The sequence below is a fragment of the Rhinolophus ferrumequinum genome, chromosome 14 (genome assembly GCF_004115265.2).
Source record: "Rhinolophus ferrumequinum isolate MPI-CBG mRhiFer1 chromosome 14, mRhiFer1_v1.p, whole genome shotgun sequence".
NCBI lineage: Eukaryota > Metazoa > Chordata > Mammalia > Chiroptera > Rhinolophidae > Rhinolophus > Rhinolophus ferrumequinum.
The window spans coordinates 57,206,941-57,226,020 of record NC_046297.1 but is presented as its reverse complement, the minus strand read 5'-3'; the positions used below and the strand labels follow the sequence as shown (position 1 = coordinate 57,226,020).

The following is a 19,080-nucleotide window of genomic DNA, read 5'->3' as shown; positions in this document are numbered from 1 at the left end:
AACAGTGAGGACACTGGTGAACTGTTTTAGAAGCATCGTCTGATTTGAAAAGCTAAGTAGGAATGTAAGTCCTTTCTCAAATACGTCATCACGCTCTCTGCCTTCCATTTGCTTGTGGTTTTCTTCCTTTCCCTCTTAGGCCATGTGCATGTGTGTGAATCAGATGTCAGTAGGAGGTGTGCCCGCCCACCAGTGCTGAGCTGCATGGGTGGGAGCAGAAGAGCATGGGCTAGGGGTGGGCTTGCACCCGCTGTCATTAATTAGCCCCTATTAGGGGCCCCGTATTTCAAGGGCGACAGGGAGTGATGTTGAACATGAACTATAAGAACATGATTTATCAGATGCCTAATTGTGTGGTGGCGACGTGATAAAGTGGTCATGTGCTGCCCCGCGTCACGCAGGTAAATGCTTTGGGAGTTCAGATGAAGGAACCTAGGTCTGTGTAATCCGAGGGGAGAAGGTTTTAACGAGACTTAAACTGACTCTTGAGGGATGCTCACAGATCAACAGGTGAATATTGTCATATGTGTTTATTCATCTGTATTACTAAGACACGACATTGGCTACGTTTCTCCCGGCTTGAAACACTTAGTCGCTTCCCAACTGTTCAGTGGAAAAAATTCCAGACTTCTTATCCTAATACGCCAGTCCCCACACACTGGTTGTGTTCTGCGCCCAGACCATCTTTCTCTCATATCCAGGACAGGACTTTTTTTTTTCATGTACTTTAGAGTCCAAATTCCAAATGACTTGCTCTTCCTTGTAAATATTCCAGGAGTATACACCTGACCTCGTCTTCAAAACCTATCTGAAATACCACATTCCTTTGAAGTCTTGCCTGATTTTTTTTTTCCCCCTTGGCTTGGAAGTAATTATTTCCTTTCTCAGGTTTTGGAGCCTCGCATCATGACTTTCTCTGTAGCTCCCATTTCCACCCTCTTACCTCCGTGTCATCTGCAAATAATTATTGGCCTGCTTATTTTGGGTCAGTAGCATAGGAGTATTCAAACCTTTAGATTTCGTAGACAAATAATTTTTTGAAAATGGGGACGCTCACAGTTTCTATAACTTTTATTTTGCTAGCATTAAAACCCTTGTGCACAGATACACCTGCACACTTATACCTCTTATCTAATTTGATAAAAAATAGGCAGTTAATACCAAAAAATGCAGGGGAGACAATATCAAAATAAAGAACAGGCCTTTTATACGGAAAACATTTGACCAATGAAAAACTCACCAGGCTATCTGTGTTTTTCCTTTTGCTGAGGACCATGGAAATTTTCATCACACATCTCTCTCCTTCCTGGGCAGACATCTGGGAGCCACTATTTTAGTGGACTGAGCTTTGCCAGAGCTGATCTATCTCTGATTCTCAATTTATCTCTATTTCCCTCAGACGTAATCTTGAGTCTCTAAAAGCTTATAACAAAAAAAAATCAACAACAACAAAAAAAACGCTGATTTGTGACACAGAAGCAACCAGGTTGGGGGATAGATTCTTCAAAGATCTGACAGTTGTCGAAAACAACTAAACAGGAAGGCACTTACCTTTATAAAAGCATATCTGAAATGTACAGGAAAGTCAGAGCTAGACAGGTTACAAAGGCTGTTCATTTTTATAAAAAATCAGTGGTTATGGCATTATGCTTATTTTTTTATCCCTAAAATGTAGATATGACCATTCAGCGCACCAAAAACAATTAAACAAATATAGAAAAAGAAAATTTCTGACATCAAATTCTTGTTTTCTCAGCCCTTTTTCTAGTAACATTTATTGGGAAGAAAGAAAGACACTGATTTTTCAAATGTGTGCTATCCAGTAGAACTTTCTGTGAAGATGGAACTGTCCAATCGTCTTCAGTGTCAGCATGGTAGCCACAGCCCTGTGTGGCTGTTGAGCAATTGAAATGTGGCTGGTGCAACTGAGGAACTAAACTTCCAATTGTATTGATATATAATGAATTTAAATTAAAATGGCTGCATGCAGCTATTGGATCCTATGCTGGATGGTGTGGCTTCAAAGGCTTAAGCCAGGTGCATTGAGGAGTCCTGACATGCAATTTGTGATGCCAACTTTATGGCATCTTATCCGTTTCCTTAGAACATTTTGGAAATTTGAAAAGGAGCGTTGTTTTTCTTACTAAGGAATCTTTAGCAAGATTCCTTATCAATGGCCCCATTGACCTTGGAGCTACTTTCAGTCCATAAATTAAATCTGTCTGTTTCCTCCATCATTACAGCTCTTTTAGGTACTATGATCTTTGATTTATATGTATGTATATACACACATACACACAAATACGTATACACATACATATCATATATACATTTGTGAAGATCAAGTGACAGAAGGAATGGGGCTTGTTAAACTCGAGTGTTCCTTTAGTCTGAGAGTTAATATGAATAGAGAGAGGGAACGATCAAAATTGCCATCTGTGATGAGCTCCTTTGAGAGACACACACACACACACACACACACACACACACGTGCGTGAAGGGACAATCCATCAAGTCAAACCAGAACCTATCAAGCCCTTTTCACATTTCTGTGACTTGACAGATACTTATGTTTCTGCCTGAAATATTCTTCCTTTTCCTTAGTTGACAGGATAACCCTTTCAAGAGAATTTTAAGCTTCTCTTTTTCTTCTCAGAAGCCTTTATCTGACCTTTGATCCCCCTCCACGTTCCCTAACCACACTGACCAGTCACCTTTCTCTTTTTTTTATGGAAATTGCATGTGCATGCAGATGTGTACACCTAGGGTCAGGGTATTTGCTTTTGAAGAAATCAATATCAGTAAGATGATATTAACAACAACAAAGGAAGAAATAGATATAGCAATGGTTACCATTTGCTGAGCACTTACTAGGTGCCAGGCATTGACTAGGCACTTTAAATACATTTTCATTGAACTCTTCTAAAGTTTTATTAAACACTTATGATTATTCCAATTTTATAGGTCAGGCGATCCTATCCAAAACTAAGTAACTTGCCCAAGGCCACACAGCTAGTGAGCAGTAGAGCCAGATTTGTTAATTCCAAAGCCCATGTTTTTACTCACTAAACAGTAAGATGTGGAGAAAAAGAAATCTTATTCCTAGAGTAGCATGGTGTGGTGGGAAGAACATAGAATGTGATGTGAAAGATTTCTTGTTTTCATTTCCCCTTTGTTATTTTTCATGTTGACTTAAACAACTTGCTTAGATCTTTAAGTCTTTCCTTCCTAATATCTGATTCCCTCCTTCTAATATCTAATACCTTAGTGATAGAGGATGAAAAGTCCTCCATGTATGTTAATTCTGTGCTTCTTCCTCTTTTCCTGAAATACCGGGTTGGGGTAGATAAAGAATTTTTAAACAATTAGTCACTTTTTTTTTTCATTACTTTGGTTTGACAGAGAGTGCAGTCAGTTGGAAGTATGTTATAAGGGTGCAAGTATTTGCTTTTATCTTTATTTTTAATCTCATTCGTCAATTCTCACCAAGGTTGCACATATATTTGAAACCCTGTTCTTTATTCCTGTGGCTTTATTTATTAAGTATTTGTGTATTTATTTATTTTACTGAATTTCACTTTCGCTTGCACTTCTCACTTAGGATTGCCACTTGCCACTTTTCAAGTGTGTACTATGTTTTTAAAAATTACATGGCTACTATTTTTAAAAACTGTTAAAATTAATGCCAACTGTTCTTCCATTGTGATGGAGGAGGGCAATAGGATAAAAATAGAAGGTTGGACACGTGGTATTGGCGTCTTCTAGATGTGTTATCTCACTTTATCAACACAATAACAACATGAGGGTGAATAATATAATATTAGTATTTCCATTTTACAGAAAAGAGGTGATATAACTTGCCCATGCTTAAATATATACAGCAAGAAAGTGGTTGAGCTTGAACTTGAATTGCTGTGTAGCTTTCTGTTGGGTGGGGGACAGAGGTATGGATGAAAACAAATAATTCAAAAATCACTTGTAAACTTGTCTAAAAATAATTAAAGCATATCTAGTATGTGTATTGTTTTTGTTACAGTTTTTGATATTTTATATACAACAGAAAGCACATATCTTCAGTGTTCAGTTCACTGAGTTTTGATACTTGATAGTATTGTGTAACCAAAGCCAGATGTAAAATGTTTCCATTTCCAGGAAAGTTTCATTTGCCCTTTCTATTAATTCTGCTGTTGAGCCCATCCAATGAGCTGTTAGTTTCAGTTATTTTCAGTTACTATATTTTTCAGTTCTAACATTTCCATTTGGTTCTTCTTTGTCTTCCATTTTTTGGGGTGACTTTCTATTTCTTGGCTGAAGCTTTTCGTGTGTGTGTGTGTGTGTGTGTGTGTGTGTGTGTGTGTGTGTGTGTGGTATAATGACTCATGAAGCATTTTTTATCATGGCTGTTTTAAAATCTTTGTCAGATAATTCTGACCTCTGTCATCTTGATGTTGGCATTTCTTATCTTTTTCTCATTCACTTTGAGATCCTCCTGGTTCTTGGTTATGAGTGATTGTTGATTAAAACTTAGATATTTTCATTTTATGTTATGAGTCTCTGGATCTTACTTAAATCTTCGGTTTTAGCTGGTTTTCTTCAACATCATTCCGACCCAGTGGAGTTAGCCATCCAGGTTCCTTACTCTGCCTCAGTTTGTACCTGGGAAGTGGAGCCTCTTCGTTATCCCTGCGTGATGGAGAAAGTCCTAACTTCACCAGGCTTCCCCTGACACCACCCCAGGAAGGAGGGGCTGTCTTCTATTGTCTGGTGGGGGAGGAGGTACAACCTCCACATATTATCTCAATTGACACTGTGGGGGTGAGAAGGTGGCCTCATTACCAGATGACAGAGACGAGAGGTTCCTTACTCTGCCTTTTGTGACACCACCCCCTTGGGAGTTTCATGGCACCTTACCCTGTTTCCCCGAAAATAAGACCGAGCCCACAATCAGCTCTAATATATCTTTTGGAGCAAAAATTAATATAAGACTGGTATTATATTATATTATATTATATTATATTATATTATATTATATTATACCGGGTCTTATATTAACTTTTGCTCCAAAAGACGCATTAGAGCTGATGGTCCGGCTAGGTCTTATTTTCGGGGATTACAGTATTACAGCCTACAGAGAGTAGAAGGCTAGGCTCTCCACTCAGCTTCTGCTGAGTGGTTGAGTCACATTTTTTCTGTGATATTTGAGCAGAGCAGTTATTGTCTATTCTGTCTTGCTAGACTGCCCCTTTCATGCCCCTTTCCTTTGGCTAGAAAGAGCAGGCTTTTGTTGTCATATTTTTTGTCTGTGTCCTGTGACATTTCTAGATTGTTGGCTTTTTCAGCTCCATGTATGGAATATATGAGGCAAAAAGAAAGCCCAAGGAACTCGCCACCTTATCATTCTTTGACTTCCAAGGTCCCTAAATGTCTGCCTTCTCTATCCCTTTCAAAGCCATCTTATTTTTGCCTTGTATGTAATGTCCAGGGTTTTTATTTTTCCTTAGTGCGATGCATTCAGAAAAGTATGTCTATTCCATCTTCTTAGAAGCATCTAAGAGACATTACTTTATCTTAAAAAATAAAGGACGTAAGAAAAATCAGAGTACATCACCTATAGTAAAGGAAAGTATTGCTTCATAAAATCTCTAATTTATATACATAGATATAGATGTGTTTGGGCACCAGCTCACAATACGAAATCTGTTTCTTAAAGTGTCACGGTTAGAAATGTTTTGAAGTCACCTGTGTAGTGACTTCAATCTGACTTCTCTCTCTCAATCTGACACCTCAATCTTTTTGTCTAAATCTTCATAGAACCTCTAAATATCACTATCTTAGTATTAAATTCTTGAATGAAGAGTTCATGTTTGTGTGCCTTAGAGATTGCCCAAGCTTTCTCCCACTCTACTGATGTTGAAATATATAAGTTAAGCATTGTTTTAATTTCTGCTGTATTTAGATTGTCTAATCCAGTTTTTATGGCTAGGAAGGGTGAATAGTTGATTCGGTGATGACACATAAGTAACCTTTGGGGAATGAGATTCCCTTATAAGCACTGTCTTACAAAGATGACATTATGTAGACACGCGAGCCAGAGTGAGGGTCCTTCATGTGGCTTGGAAGAGGCAGTGTCCTGACACAGATGCACGTGGTCTGAACCTCTGGCTGGCCCAGCTCTAGAAGCCACACAACAGTCGTCAGGGCTGCCATCTGGCAAACTCGTATGGACGACAGAGTGTGCTTTTTTGGGGGGATCCAACCCTTAGTCTTCCACGTTATTTCTTCCCCTCTCTTCTCATTGGCGTTTGAATCCAAAATAGAGTTTAAGTCAGCTCCAGTAATTAAACTGATAGGTAGAGTGTTATGTGTATCTATGAAAAAGGTATGAAACTCCGTGAACTTTCTCTCTAGGTAGAAGCAAGGTGTATACATGAAGTTGTAAGCAGTGCATCTCAATTCTAATAGCTAATGATGGGATTGGGCTATATTTGTTTCTAAGGTCATTCCTTCATTTAGTGACACTTAGTGGGTGCCAAATATGTACAACTGTTTAGTGTTTGCAGGCACACAGATTGTCTCTGCTCTGCAGAAGGCAGTCACATAAATCAGTTTCAGGCCAGCGCTGTGGTTCTGTGACTTCACATAGTTTGGGCAAATTACACAATTAGGTTGGAAGCGACTTTTATTTGCTCTTTTGAAAAATAGCGATGTGAGTTACTCATAAGAGAGGAATGGCAGTGACTAGGATTAAATCAGGATCTTTGCATTGTATCTCTGCTCGTCCTGTAAACAGTGAGAACCTGCTGTAGGTGAGTTACTGGACTGGGTGCTTAGTTTGTAAAGCTTAGTAAGATGTAGTCACTTGCTTCAGAGGATCCTAGTCACAGATTAGACAGACATGTTAATACATGTTTGTGACGCGTTGTTCACACACACACAGGACATACGTGTATCTTCTAATAAGGAAAAGTGGTGATTGTCAACCTTGCTTAGGATGATATAATGGGTGCCAAGCCAGTTAAAGCCTCATAATGGAAATAAGAAAGTATTTACTACTTCCTGGAGGGTTACCCATGAAAACAAGGGGAGAGCATACTATGTATACAGATGAGTTCTGTCAAAGCAGAAGCACAAAGCATCTTAGGAGCTGCAAGCAGTTTCTACGTGATGGTAGAAACCCTTGGTGCAGGAGCCTGAGCAACCTCCCGGCCAGTAGAAGCGTTTGCACAGTGGCTCTGTTCACAGCAAAACTCAAAATAAAGGAAACTTCAACTTGAATGAAGCTCCATCCCTTACTTCACTGCAGAGAGAGTGAGGGGAGGTGTGGGTGGCGATTGAAAGGACCAGGAAGCTGGGTGACTTCTTGGCAAATGAGAACCCCTTATTCTTGCAAATGAATGCAGCAATGCCAGCACATATTTCTGTTCTTGCATCATATGGAGGAGACAAAAATGAGGCCTGGCTCTTCTGGATAACCTGTTACTGTGCCCCGAGTCACGTCAGGATGGGATCCTTCAGAGGTCAAGTCCAGGAAGGCCCAGGCTTGCTTCCAGCAATTAAAGCACCTCTTCCACCCGTCAGGCTGGGGCTTGTTTCAGAGAACATGTCCTTCCGGGGAAAAATTCTAAAGTAATCTGGTACTATTGAGCCACTCTTCTTCTTCTTCTTCTTCTTCTTCTTCTTCTTCTTCTTCTTCCTTCTTCCTTCTTCCTTCTTCCTTCTTCCTTCTTCCTTCTTCCTTCTTCCTTCCTCCTTCCTCCTTCCTCCTTCCTCCTTCCTCCTTCCTCCTTCCTCCTTCCTGCTTCCTCCTTCCTCCTCCTTCCTCCTCCTTCCTCCTCCTTCCTCCTCCTTCCTCCTCCTTCCTCCTCCTTCTTCCTCCTTCTTCTTCCTTTTTTTGGAGAAAAGAAAACAAAGCATGTTCTAACTGAAAATCACAATGCTATTATTGATTAAACTCTCAAACCGTTGAATAAAGAAAGTATCTTTGGAGCTTTTATTTCCACTTAGGGAGACAGAAGGGGGATGAAATGAGAGTGGGGAGGTTTTTAGGGTTGTTTTAAATTTTAGTATACAATACACATAACATAAAATGATCATTTTAACCGCTGTTAAGTGTCCGAGTCAGTGGCATTTAGTACATTGTTTGGCCACCATCACCAGTCTGCGTCTCCAGAACTTTTTCATTTTCCAACCTGAAACTCTGTATTAAGCAATAACTCCCCACCCCCTCTCCAGCCTTTGGTAACCGCTCTTGTACTTTCTCCCTCCATGAAGGTGACTACTCTCAGTACCTCATAAGTGGAATCATCCAGTATTTGTCCTTTTGTGACTGGCTTATTTCACTTGGCATAATGTCTTCAGGGTTCATCCCTGCTGTGTCAGAACTTCACTCCTTTATAAAACTGAACAATATTCCATGATATGTATGCACCACTCATCCACCACTGGACATTCGGGTTATTTCGCCATTTTGGCCATTGTGAATAATGCTCCCGTGAACACGGATGTCCACGTATCTGTTCGAGTCCCTAGTTCCAATGTTCTGGTTGAATGGCTGGACCAAATGGTCATCCTGTATTTAAGGGTTTGAGGCATCACCGTCCAGGTTTCCATGGCAGGCGCACCATTTTGTATTCCCGTCAGCAATACCCAGGGTTTGAATTTCTGAGGGAGTGCATTTTTGCACGTGAGAAAGAGATGGTACCTTCACAATGGCATCTAAGGACAGTGCTGCAATGTGCACTGGCAGTGAAAAAAATGTCCCTGTTAAATGTAGATCAGCAATATTTATGAGTGTTTTGGTTTTCAACTCTTCACTTTGAAGTACCCAATGTGAGCAGGATTCACATGAGCGTGACAGTGGCAGCACTTCAGGTGAAAATGACCAGCAGCCTGCAGTGTCAGTCCAATAACTAGACATCCAGAAGGCACAAGCGTGGTTGGGAAGATCAGGAGACATGAAGAGGGTCTCGAAGCCGACCTGTGAGCAGCTGAGTCCATTCAACTGGGCAAACGACTTTAGCGGAAAGTTGCCAGAAAAGAGCGAATGGGGGCCCCTTTTACACGATGAGCAAAGAAATGGCAGTCAGAGCTTGGAAGAGGCCATTTGCAAATGGTTTATAAATATTAGGGACATGAAATTTGAGGGAAAACACAACGAAGCCTGTCAGAAATGGTTTTAAATAAACAACCTAAGCACCAAAACCTAAATCAACTACTGGGTTTTCAGGCGAGGAGGGAACAGCCATGGAGGATTAAAATATTTGTGTGAAGAAGAAGGCTATGTGTGTAAAAAGTCTAAACACTCTATTCTACCTTGTGTTTATAGATACCTTACATTTTGAATGCTAAGCATGTTACTAGTAGAGAAAATTTCCTTTTGATTGAAGACATGATCGTGAATAGAGAGGGGATTGCTGGTTCATTCAGCAGTGAACAAATGTTTCTTTTTTTTTTTTAAATAAATTTTATTGGGGAACAGTGTGTTTCTCCAGGGCCCATCAGCTCCAAGTCGTTGTCCTTCAATCTAGTTGTGGGGGGCACAGCTTGCTGGCCCATGTGGGAATCGAACCGGCAACCCTGTTGTTCAGAGCTGGCGCTCTAACCAACTGAGCCATCCGGCCGCTCCGAACAAATGTTTCTTTGATGCCTGTTCTGTGTCAGGTTCTGGACATGGGGCGTGGTGATCATGGAGGTGGATACGGGATGAAGCCTGCCTCGAGGAGCCTGCAGATGTGGTAGGCGAGGCAGACAGGTCAGTTAGGCAGACATCCTCAATCCACTGAGGAGAAGCAGCCCCGGGCTGCTGTGCAAAGAGGGAGCATCGCAGGGGGTTCTCGGCTCCGGCACCCAGTGACTCCTCGAACACTTTCGGAAGAAGACGTCGGAATTGACACTTGGGCTGAGTAGGAGTTAGCCTCCCAAAGAAGGAAGTAGGATGCAGATGGAGCAGAACCTCTTTCTACCAGGAAGAAAGACGTCTTCGAGTCTGATTTGGTGGAGAGGTGATGGGGAAGGAGAACGATGGTACTGATGGTACTGGAAGCAACCGGCAGCTCAGTGGTTTTCCTAAACCGTGGATCTTAAGGCAGGGAACATCTGGGGCTCATGCTAGGGAGAAAGATAAAAGCCTTTTTCTTTTCCTCCTTTATGTCTAAATCCGTCCTCCGTGAATACCCCAGCTCCCTGCATGAGCACACCTTTTTTTGGTAATCACAATTTTAGTATGTTTAATTGAGTATTCATTGTAAGTGGGCTATTCTTTGCAGTTGGGAAAGCTGATTGAGATTAACAGTAATTAGCTTCATGCCCTCATCGGTTTTGTTCTCTCTACAGTGTTTCCCCGAAAATAAGACCTAACCGGAAAATAAACCCTAGCATGATTTTTCAGGATGACATCCCCTGAACTTAAGCCCTAATGCGGCTTTTGGAGTAAAACTTCATATAAGACCCGGTCTTATTTTCGGGGAAACACGGTTCCCCTGCCTGAATTGGGCCTTGTGCTTAGTTCTCGGGTATCCATTTGGCCCCTGCCTTGTTGAGTAGCAGCAGTGTAGTTTGGGGAAGGTCAGCTGATTTAAAGGTAACCCTATCTCTGCTACCAGGGTTTTAGTTCACTAGTTGGCATGCAATTCATTTTGGTCTAGTGAGAAAAAAATGAAAGTTCGAAGAAAAAGGAACTATGGTCACCCAAGGTGTTTCTACTGCTAGATTAGAACCAGAAGCTCGTCGCTCTAGGAGCCACGAGAGAACCCGGGCTTAGGACAGCAGTGATGTTGTGGGTAGCACAATGGAGAGATTAAAAAAATATGTATGTGTCAGAGTCCTTGATGACGTTGTTGAACTCGAAACTTTTACCATTACTGGGCTTCCTGTTCCAAAAGTTAATACATTTTCTTACTGTCTAATCCATTTGGAGTTTGTACATCTGAAACTTGATATCATCTGCATCCCAGATGATATGTGATCTTTGTAACCTTCAGCAGACACCTGTATGACTTTGGTGTCTCCAAGTCTTTGAGCCTCATTTCCCTTATCTGTGAAATGAATATAATTACGTCTCCCAGTTTTTCATGAAGATAATTTGAGATCCAGCACAAAGCCTGAGGGAGGAACTGTGAACTAATATATGTTGAGTGCCTACTATGCACCATGAAACGGGTTGGTCCTTGGTTTTAGGAAGTTTAGGGGCCAGAAGGGAAATTCACAGATAGTTTCCATATAAAATGGTATAAAGTCACCTGTGTGGACCTTTGTACCATCTGCTTAAGATCGTTCAATATTTGTGGAATACTTACTGTTCCAGTCACGTGCTCTAACATAGAGTGGGACCAGGGGTGGGGATGAGGAAGGGGATTAAGAGGAGGCATGTCCGAAGAAGTGGTATTTAAGCTGAAACATGAAGGATGAGTGGGAATTAGGTGAAGAATGGGAAAGAACATTTCGGGCAAAGAAACATGTACGAAGTCCAGGAGGCGTGAAAGAATTTGGTGTGTTCGAGGATGTGTGTGGTCAAAGTGGAGTGAACGACGGGTAACATGGTGGGACATGAAGTTGGAAAGGTAAAAGGAGGATAGCTAACGAAGGGCCTTGTGGACCACATGAAAGATTTTTGAATACTCTAGATGCAAAATGAAGCCACTACAAAATTTCTCGTGATTTGATGTGCACATTTTTTAATGGGATTTTGGGGGTGAAAGGAGGGAGAGCGGTTGGGCTAGTTAACCATCTGGAAGAGATGTGGGTAGCTTAGACGAGGGTGATGGCAGTGGTGGTGGAGGAAAGTGGATCCCTTTGAGCAGCATTTTGCATGTAGACCATACTGGATCTGGTGAGAGATGAAAGGCATGTGGTGAATCATGGAGAGAGTCATGTTAAGGATGACTCTTGAGTTTCTGTGTGAGTAAGTGGATGAGCCTGGACAAGGTGAATATTTTTTTTTTTCCATAGAAAAACCAAGGTTCAGTTTTGAACACGTTAAGATTGAGATATTGGTGACACACTGAAATTGGGATGTTGAATAACCATTTTATTTATGTCTGAACTTCCTAAGAGAGGACTTTCTAGGCTGGAGGTAAAATGTAAGCGTCACTGGCAGGTTGATTGTATCAAAAGTGATGAGAGTAGATGGTACCCGTTAAGGAGAGAGTAGAGAGTGAGAAGAGGACGGACACATGAGCCCACTTTTTTCTGGGGAGACTTCTCTCACCTCTCAGGTTTAGTAAAATATTTGTTCAGCAGCCTGGGAAAGTGAAAAGGAAACCCAGACCTGGATGAAGAGCAGAAGAAAATAACTTTTAGAATCGCACAAGTGGGTTGAAGAGGAAGAATGATGAGAAAAGGGAAAGCTGAAGATGTTGGGTGAAAGGAATTTATCAGCGAAGTGGAATCCTGAGGGAGATGGGAGGGGACTTAAGGTTCTGGCTTTAAATCCCCTGGAGAGGCCAAAGGGAAGGGAGTAAAGATGGGAGTGTAATTGAATTAGAAGGATTGAGGTCACCAGGAGGTGAGATAATTTCCTAACAGAAACCTCAAAACACATGTGTTTTGCACGAACACACCCACAGCCCCCACCCCCTACCCTGGGTGGTCAGGAGGGTCATCGAGGTAAAATGGGTGGTCCCCATAATGTTCACTTCTACTTCTTTAATGATACTGGGCACATGGGAGGGGCTCAGTAAGTTTTTGTTGAATGACTTAAGTATCTCCAGAAAGTGGGCTCTAGATTTCATGTGTAGGGATATCTGTGTTAGAGGATGTGGAGAGTAAGATATGAAAATTGAGAAGCCACTCGCCTGAACTCCCTTGAACCTTCCAGCCTGCCCTTTCCTTCTCTTCCACGTAGCAGGAATAACGCTGTTTTAAAATCACTAGTTCTTCTCTTGGATCGTGAGTTCCTTGAAGTTGACATCTGTCATCTATCCAGCATCCGTGTTTCTGGGATCTCACCTAGGGATGGCATATCGTAAGTGCCCAATAAATATTTGTTGAATGAATGCAAGAGGGTGAACTCGAGTGGATGCTCGAAGAACAGAGACGGTTCAGAAGGGGTGGGGCGGAGTGAGCACTTTCCCAGATGGAGGCAGAGATTGAAGTTAAACTGCAGGGCTTGAAATAATTGCATGCGTGGGAGGCAGTAACCAAGTTGGCTGATTTGGCATTCTTGGCTGTAGTGTGGGGATTTGTAACTTGCTCAAGGTCAAACAACTTGGAAGCGATGGTTTCTGGGTGTGCACGTAGGTCTTTCTGACCACAGAGCTCAGGGTTTCCGATGCTCCTTCCTTGCCTGATCACTTCCCACAGTTAGCGCACCACCTCTCACTTCACAGGTGCCTTGCTGCGTCCCACGTAGGCCAGGTGAAGTACTGTCTGCCATGGACACCTTCACGTGATTTGTTTTCTGAGTTCTGTTTTCTCCCTCTCTCCTAGCTCTCCACTGCGGTTTCAATCCCCGGGGTATTGATCACCCTGCCCGTGCTGAAGGCATTAAATTGCAAATTGAAGGTGAAGGTGTCGAATCTCAATCCATTAAAAACAAAAGCTTCCAGAAGGTGCTTGACCAGAAAGGAACCCCCAAGCGACTGCAGGCAGAAGCAGAGACCGCTAAGGTAGGTAATAGTCCAATGCATGAAGGAGATTCTGAAGAGGCAGCTTTGAAATTTTGTGGTAGAAGAACTGGTGGTGCCTTCGCTAATTCCCATTGTCCCTTCAGTTTAACAAACACTGCGTCTTGAGTTCTGGTATTAGTAATAAGTGAACATGTTTACTGCATCCCCTTTGGGGTGAAATTGAAACACATTTATGGTCAGTCTCATAGCATGAGGTTCTGAGTACAGTGTAGAGTGGGCTATAGAGAAGAACGCTTAGGACTTACAGCTGAAAGGTTTGTTTGCCAGGCTCAGATTCATCATTCGATGATGTTGGGAGAGTCATGTGACTTTCTAGGCCTTAGAGTCTCCATCGATAGAGTGGGTATTATAAAAGCTCCCTCCCCCATCGGGTTGAGCCCATGAAATAATACGGTGCATGTAGAAGTATGTTGTACAAGGTCCAGTTGGTTGCATGAGTTTCGAGGGGCTTTGGCTGACAAACACTGTTAATTAATGATAATAACTGATGTTTTATTAAATATATCCATATATACTAGGTCCTGTGTGAAGGACTCTTGATGTCCTTATCGTGTCTCTGTAACGATTCTGTAAGGTAGACAATGGTAAACAGGACCCTAAGTGATGAAAGATATCGTTGGTCCATTTTGTTGGATACTGTGTTCTGTTTTAGCCTTTATCCTGGATGTAGGTACAAAACACACATTGGTAGCCTGGGAGATGGAGACTACATGGATCCTTAGAAGGACAACCTCTTTGAAAGGTTTTCCACAATGAAATGGCACTCTGCGGGTTTTTGTCTGAAATCCCTGAAGACAATCATGCTGGGGACACATTGTTGACGGTGGTCGATTTGTTTGCCCCCTTACGGGTGGAGAGAACCAGTCTTCATATGCTATGTGGTTTCTCCCTTGTGCGTTCCCTGCAAAGGAATTTCCTTTCAAATGTTTGAGGGAATGAGTATGTGCATGCCTTGGAAAGCAAATGTCTCAGTCACTCAGGAAAAATTAAGTATAGGCACACCTGGGAGATATTCCGGGTTTGGTTCCAGACCGCTGCAGTGAAGTGAGTCATAATCTTTTTGCTAGTGGAGGCTCTTGCCATCAGATTGTGTTGGGAAAAAAATAAAAGCAACATCTGCGAAGCGAAGCACGATGAAACGAGGTATGCTTGTAGACACTTGGCTATCATACAGTAACCACCACCCTCCCCCTAAAAAATGTCTTCCAAAATCAAATGTGAAATTTTTTTTTTTTTTGGTTTTATCTGCAGTTTTGAATAACTACCATTGTTGCTTCTTTTTAGTGTGGATAAGTAAGAACTGATGACATTAAGTGTGTGAGTGTGTGTGTGTGTGTGTGTGTGTGTGTGTGTGTGTGTGTGTGTGTAGTAGGGAGTGGAGAATGACAGCAAGGAAGCCGCTGTGGATATTTTGCACTAGACATTTTGGCTGCGATAAATTGCACATCATCGGAAACTGGTTGATGATCACTGAAGTTTGGTTTGCGAGCAGAGCTGGAAATAAGTGAGCCCTATTTTGACTTCTACACCTTGTCAATCTCTGATGCCACCCAGCCATCTTGAATGAATGAGGGGAAAACAAAATGTCTTAATGGTCTTCTTTAACTAGGAAGATAGAGAATGAGTAGGATCTTTTCAAAAGGATACTTAAAATACTAAAAATTAGAGTGGAGAAAAATAAAACAAATTATTGATACCTGATTTTAATTCTAATTTAATGAAACATTTCCAGATTGCCTCTTTTATTTGCAAAAGCAGATTGGTAATATAAAAAGCGTGACTCATTGGGAAAATGTGATATTGTAGAAAAATCCTGAATTTTCATGGCAGTAGCAGTTGCCTTTGCCGAAAAATCCTGAATTTTCATGGCAGTAGCAGTTGCCTTTGCCTCTCGGTCACTTTCTATTTGCTTTGCTGAAAACCAACTTTCCAGAGAACGTAGTCATCTATAATGAGTGTTTCCTCAGAATAGACCACATTCATTTGAATTCATTCAGGTCATCGATAGTGAACCCCCACACCCCACCGCCACCACCACAATAAGTAGGGTTGGAAGAGGTTTCTGAGTGTTCTCACACTGATGTCATACTTAGGAGTGAACAGACTAGATACTTTACTAAAGCTTAGAGAAAGTATTCATATTTTCATGGAGGACTAGCTGAAAGCAGTGGTTGCTGGGGGGACAGAATTAAAAGTAAGTACCTGGTGTGATTCCTGCAGACTTGCGGTGTCCCATCCCTCGAAGTTTCTGTGCCACAGGCAACATGAACTAGTTTTATGCATGGACAAACACATTTCAGTGTTCATTTCTGTTGTCTGTAGAGGGTTATAGGGGTTGTACATCATCTTCTTTGTTCTTGGGTAAATAATTGAATCTCTGGGAACTTGACCTACTCTGAACTTACCTGCAAACAAACAAACAAACAAACAAACAAACAAACAAAATTATGGCTAGAAACGCATGCATTTACTCAGAGATGTAAATTGGTACAGCTTTTCTGGAAGATAGTCTGCTCGTAGTTATCAAAATTTTAAATGTGTGTAATTTATGAACCACTCATTTTCTCTTTAGGAACTTGTCCTGAGGAAATAGGTATCTAGATGTGTAAAGATGTCTGCAGGAGAACAGTCACTCTAGCACTGCTGATAATACGAAAACGTTGCAAACGGCCTAAATGTCCATTCATAGGCCATTGGTTAGAGAAACAGTGTGTATTCATGCAGTGGAATAGAATTTTCCCTTTCTAAGGGAGACCTATGTTTATCTTAGTCCGTTCAGGCTGCTGTAACAAAACATAGGCTAGATAGCTTATAAACAAAAGAAATCCATGTCTTACAGTTCTGGAGCCTGGAAAGTTCAAGATCAAGGTGTAACCTGTTTTGGTGTCTGATGCTGGCCTGCTTCCTGGTTCTTAGATGTCCAGGCCATGTATCCGTGTATCCTCACATGGAGGAAAGGGATGAGGGAGCTCCCTGGGGTCTCTTTTGTAAGGGCACTAATCCCATCATGAGGGCTCCATGCTCATGACCTAAACACCTACTGCAGGCCCCACCTCCTAATACCACCACATTGGGGGGTAGGTTTCAACATAGGAATTTTAGGGGACACAGACATTCAGTCTATAGCAGTATTTATGTGGGAAAATGAGTGTGATAATGTTTTAAAGTGGGGAGGAGAAGGGAAGGGCAGATTATTGCCCTGTGTATAGCATGTTCGCATATATGTAAAAAACTCTTTCTCTGTGTAAGGGCCTCGCCGAGTCCGGAGGAGTTTACTCCACGATTTGAGCATTGGCTTCTATCTGGAGTTGAAATTATGAAGCAAACTTTCTGTTTCCCCACTTCTGTTTGGAGTTTTGTTTGTTTTGTTTTGTTTTGTATATGCATTCTTTTAAGCGTATTTATTTTAAAGGCTTTTTCAGAGTGCCCAATGAACTTTGGTAGCTCAATTGTGACTTTTCCTGTTTGTTGAATCGTATTCTGCCTTTTGGGGTGCTGTATTCCGTGGCTTCTAATTCTTGCAGGTAAGTCACTTGCCAGGGGACAGAGTTCCCTTGGAGACTGTGTGTGCTTGTGGAGACCATCTGATGAGGTGCTTTTTCAGTATGTGTGCTGCGGAAGTGGGCACTGATGAGGTGCTTTGTTGTGTTTGTCTCTTCCTGAACCTTTTGGGATGTGACACGTTTGACCAGGTGTAACATTACATTTAAGTTTGATGTTCTGTCTCTTGCTACTGACTGACTATGCAAATCAAGCTCCCCCCCCCCACTCCCCCCTTTGCAGTTTCCTGCCCACTGGATTCACACAGGGAGCCTGGCTCCAGCTCTCTATCTTGCCTGTAGGCTTTGGAACCCTGAGTCAGCCATGTTGGCTTTGGAACCAAGCCCTCAGCAGGTCACCTCTTCCTGATCTGCAACAGGCACACTAAGCCCCTGCCTTCTCATTGCTGTGCTTTTCGGACACCTAGAGATTTTTCTTCCTTGATTTTAAGCTTGGAATCTAAAAATGTATTTCCTAGTATCTTTTTCAAGAGCCTGAGGGTGGAATTGTAGCGTGAGCTTAATCTATCATCTTGATCCTGAAATTTGTATTGCTTTTATTATTTGAAAAAGCTATTCATCTATCCATCCTTTCATCCATCCATCTGTCCGTCCATCTATCCGTCCAACCATCCATCCACCCACCCATCCATTCTGGGGGGAAAAAAATCATCCTTTTTGTTTTTCTCTTAGAATGTGATTTTGGGACTGTTGGCCCCAATTCCTCAAAAAAGTAGAACCCTAATTCAAGAAGTAGGTTGTTGGTGCCACAAGTTGCCTCCAGCTCTTAGAGACCAAAGGCAAAGCAATGGAGAACCAAGCTCACTTTTAAGCCTTATTATTGGGCAGCATTCAGTCTAGCTGGGGAAAAAAAAATCCATTTGAAATATGGATCTGTAGTAGATATGTACCAATGTAAGTCCTAAGTGCCTGTGAGATCTTAGCAATCCAGAGAGAGAGAGTGTGTGCCGTACCACAAGTTTAAGACGCAAAAACTAGGGTAACTTAGCTTTACAGCAGGGGACAAGTCAAGAGCAGTAGTAAGTACAGAATTTTCATCTCGTAGAGGGGGCAGGGGTTATGAAGGTACACAGCTTCTTTTGCTCACGCGCATAGGGGCACATACCCACTGCCACAGATCGGAGCCAAGGTAAGCACAAGTGTCCTTGACACAGAGAAGGCACAGCCTCTGTTTCTCACCAACCTTTTTTTTTTTTTTTTTTTTTTTTAAATACCGCACTAGTCATAGAAGCCCAAGGCCAACTCACAGCTCCTGCAGACCAGGTGTAGTTCCACATAGCAGTTTCCAAAGAAACAGCCCTGCGAGAGACTGCGGTCCTTCCTGGCCAGGCCCAAGCCTGAGGGTAATGAACCATTTCTTCAGAGCACAGTAGGGGTAGGGCTTCCGGAGAGGGTACTCCGGTAGAGGTAGAACTGACCTGTGTTGTGAAACGTGGATAAAATTCAAATACACAGCAATAAGAATGGATGTCGCAAAAAAAAAAAAAAAAAAGAATGGAAGTCGCTCTTAGCAAGGAAGTGTAGGTACCGTGAACCAAGGTGTGGCAGCAGACATCTTGAGACATGTTCAGCAGCACTTTCCTTAGAATTAAGGTTCTTGTTGTAGAACTAGGTTGGAGTCTGTTGGAGCCAAGTTGTATGGGAGGTGAATGCTAGAAAGAGGCACATGAATTTATTTCCTACCTGCACTGTCCAACATGGTAGCCACCAGCCCCATGTGGCTATTTGAATTTATTAACATTGAATAAAATAAAAAATTCCTTTCCTTGATCATACTGGCCACATTGCAAGTGGTCATTTGCTACATGTGTCTAGGGGCTACCGTTTGGGGTAGCACAGATGTGGAACATCACAGAACGTTCTACTGGACAACGCTGCTCTGATCTGTGGGAAGC

The 19,080-nt window shown here is 42.1% G+C and overlaps 1 protein-coding gene across 2 annotated transcripts in view; it reads left to right on the top strand.

The window, feature by feature from the left end:
* Window positions 1–19,080, top strand: part of SAMD12 (sterile alpha motif domain containing 12) — a 361,872-nt gene that overhangs the window by 22,996 nt on the left and 319,796 nt on the right. For both annotated transcript variants that reach the window (XM_033126116.1, XM_033126117.1), the window contains exon 2: window positions 13,426–13,604. In XM_033126116.1, coding sequence (XP_032982007.1) covers window positions 13,426–13,604 — 179 coding nt within the window. The remainder of the gene's footprint in view (window positions 1–13,425; window positions 13,605–19,080) is intronic.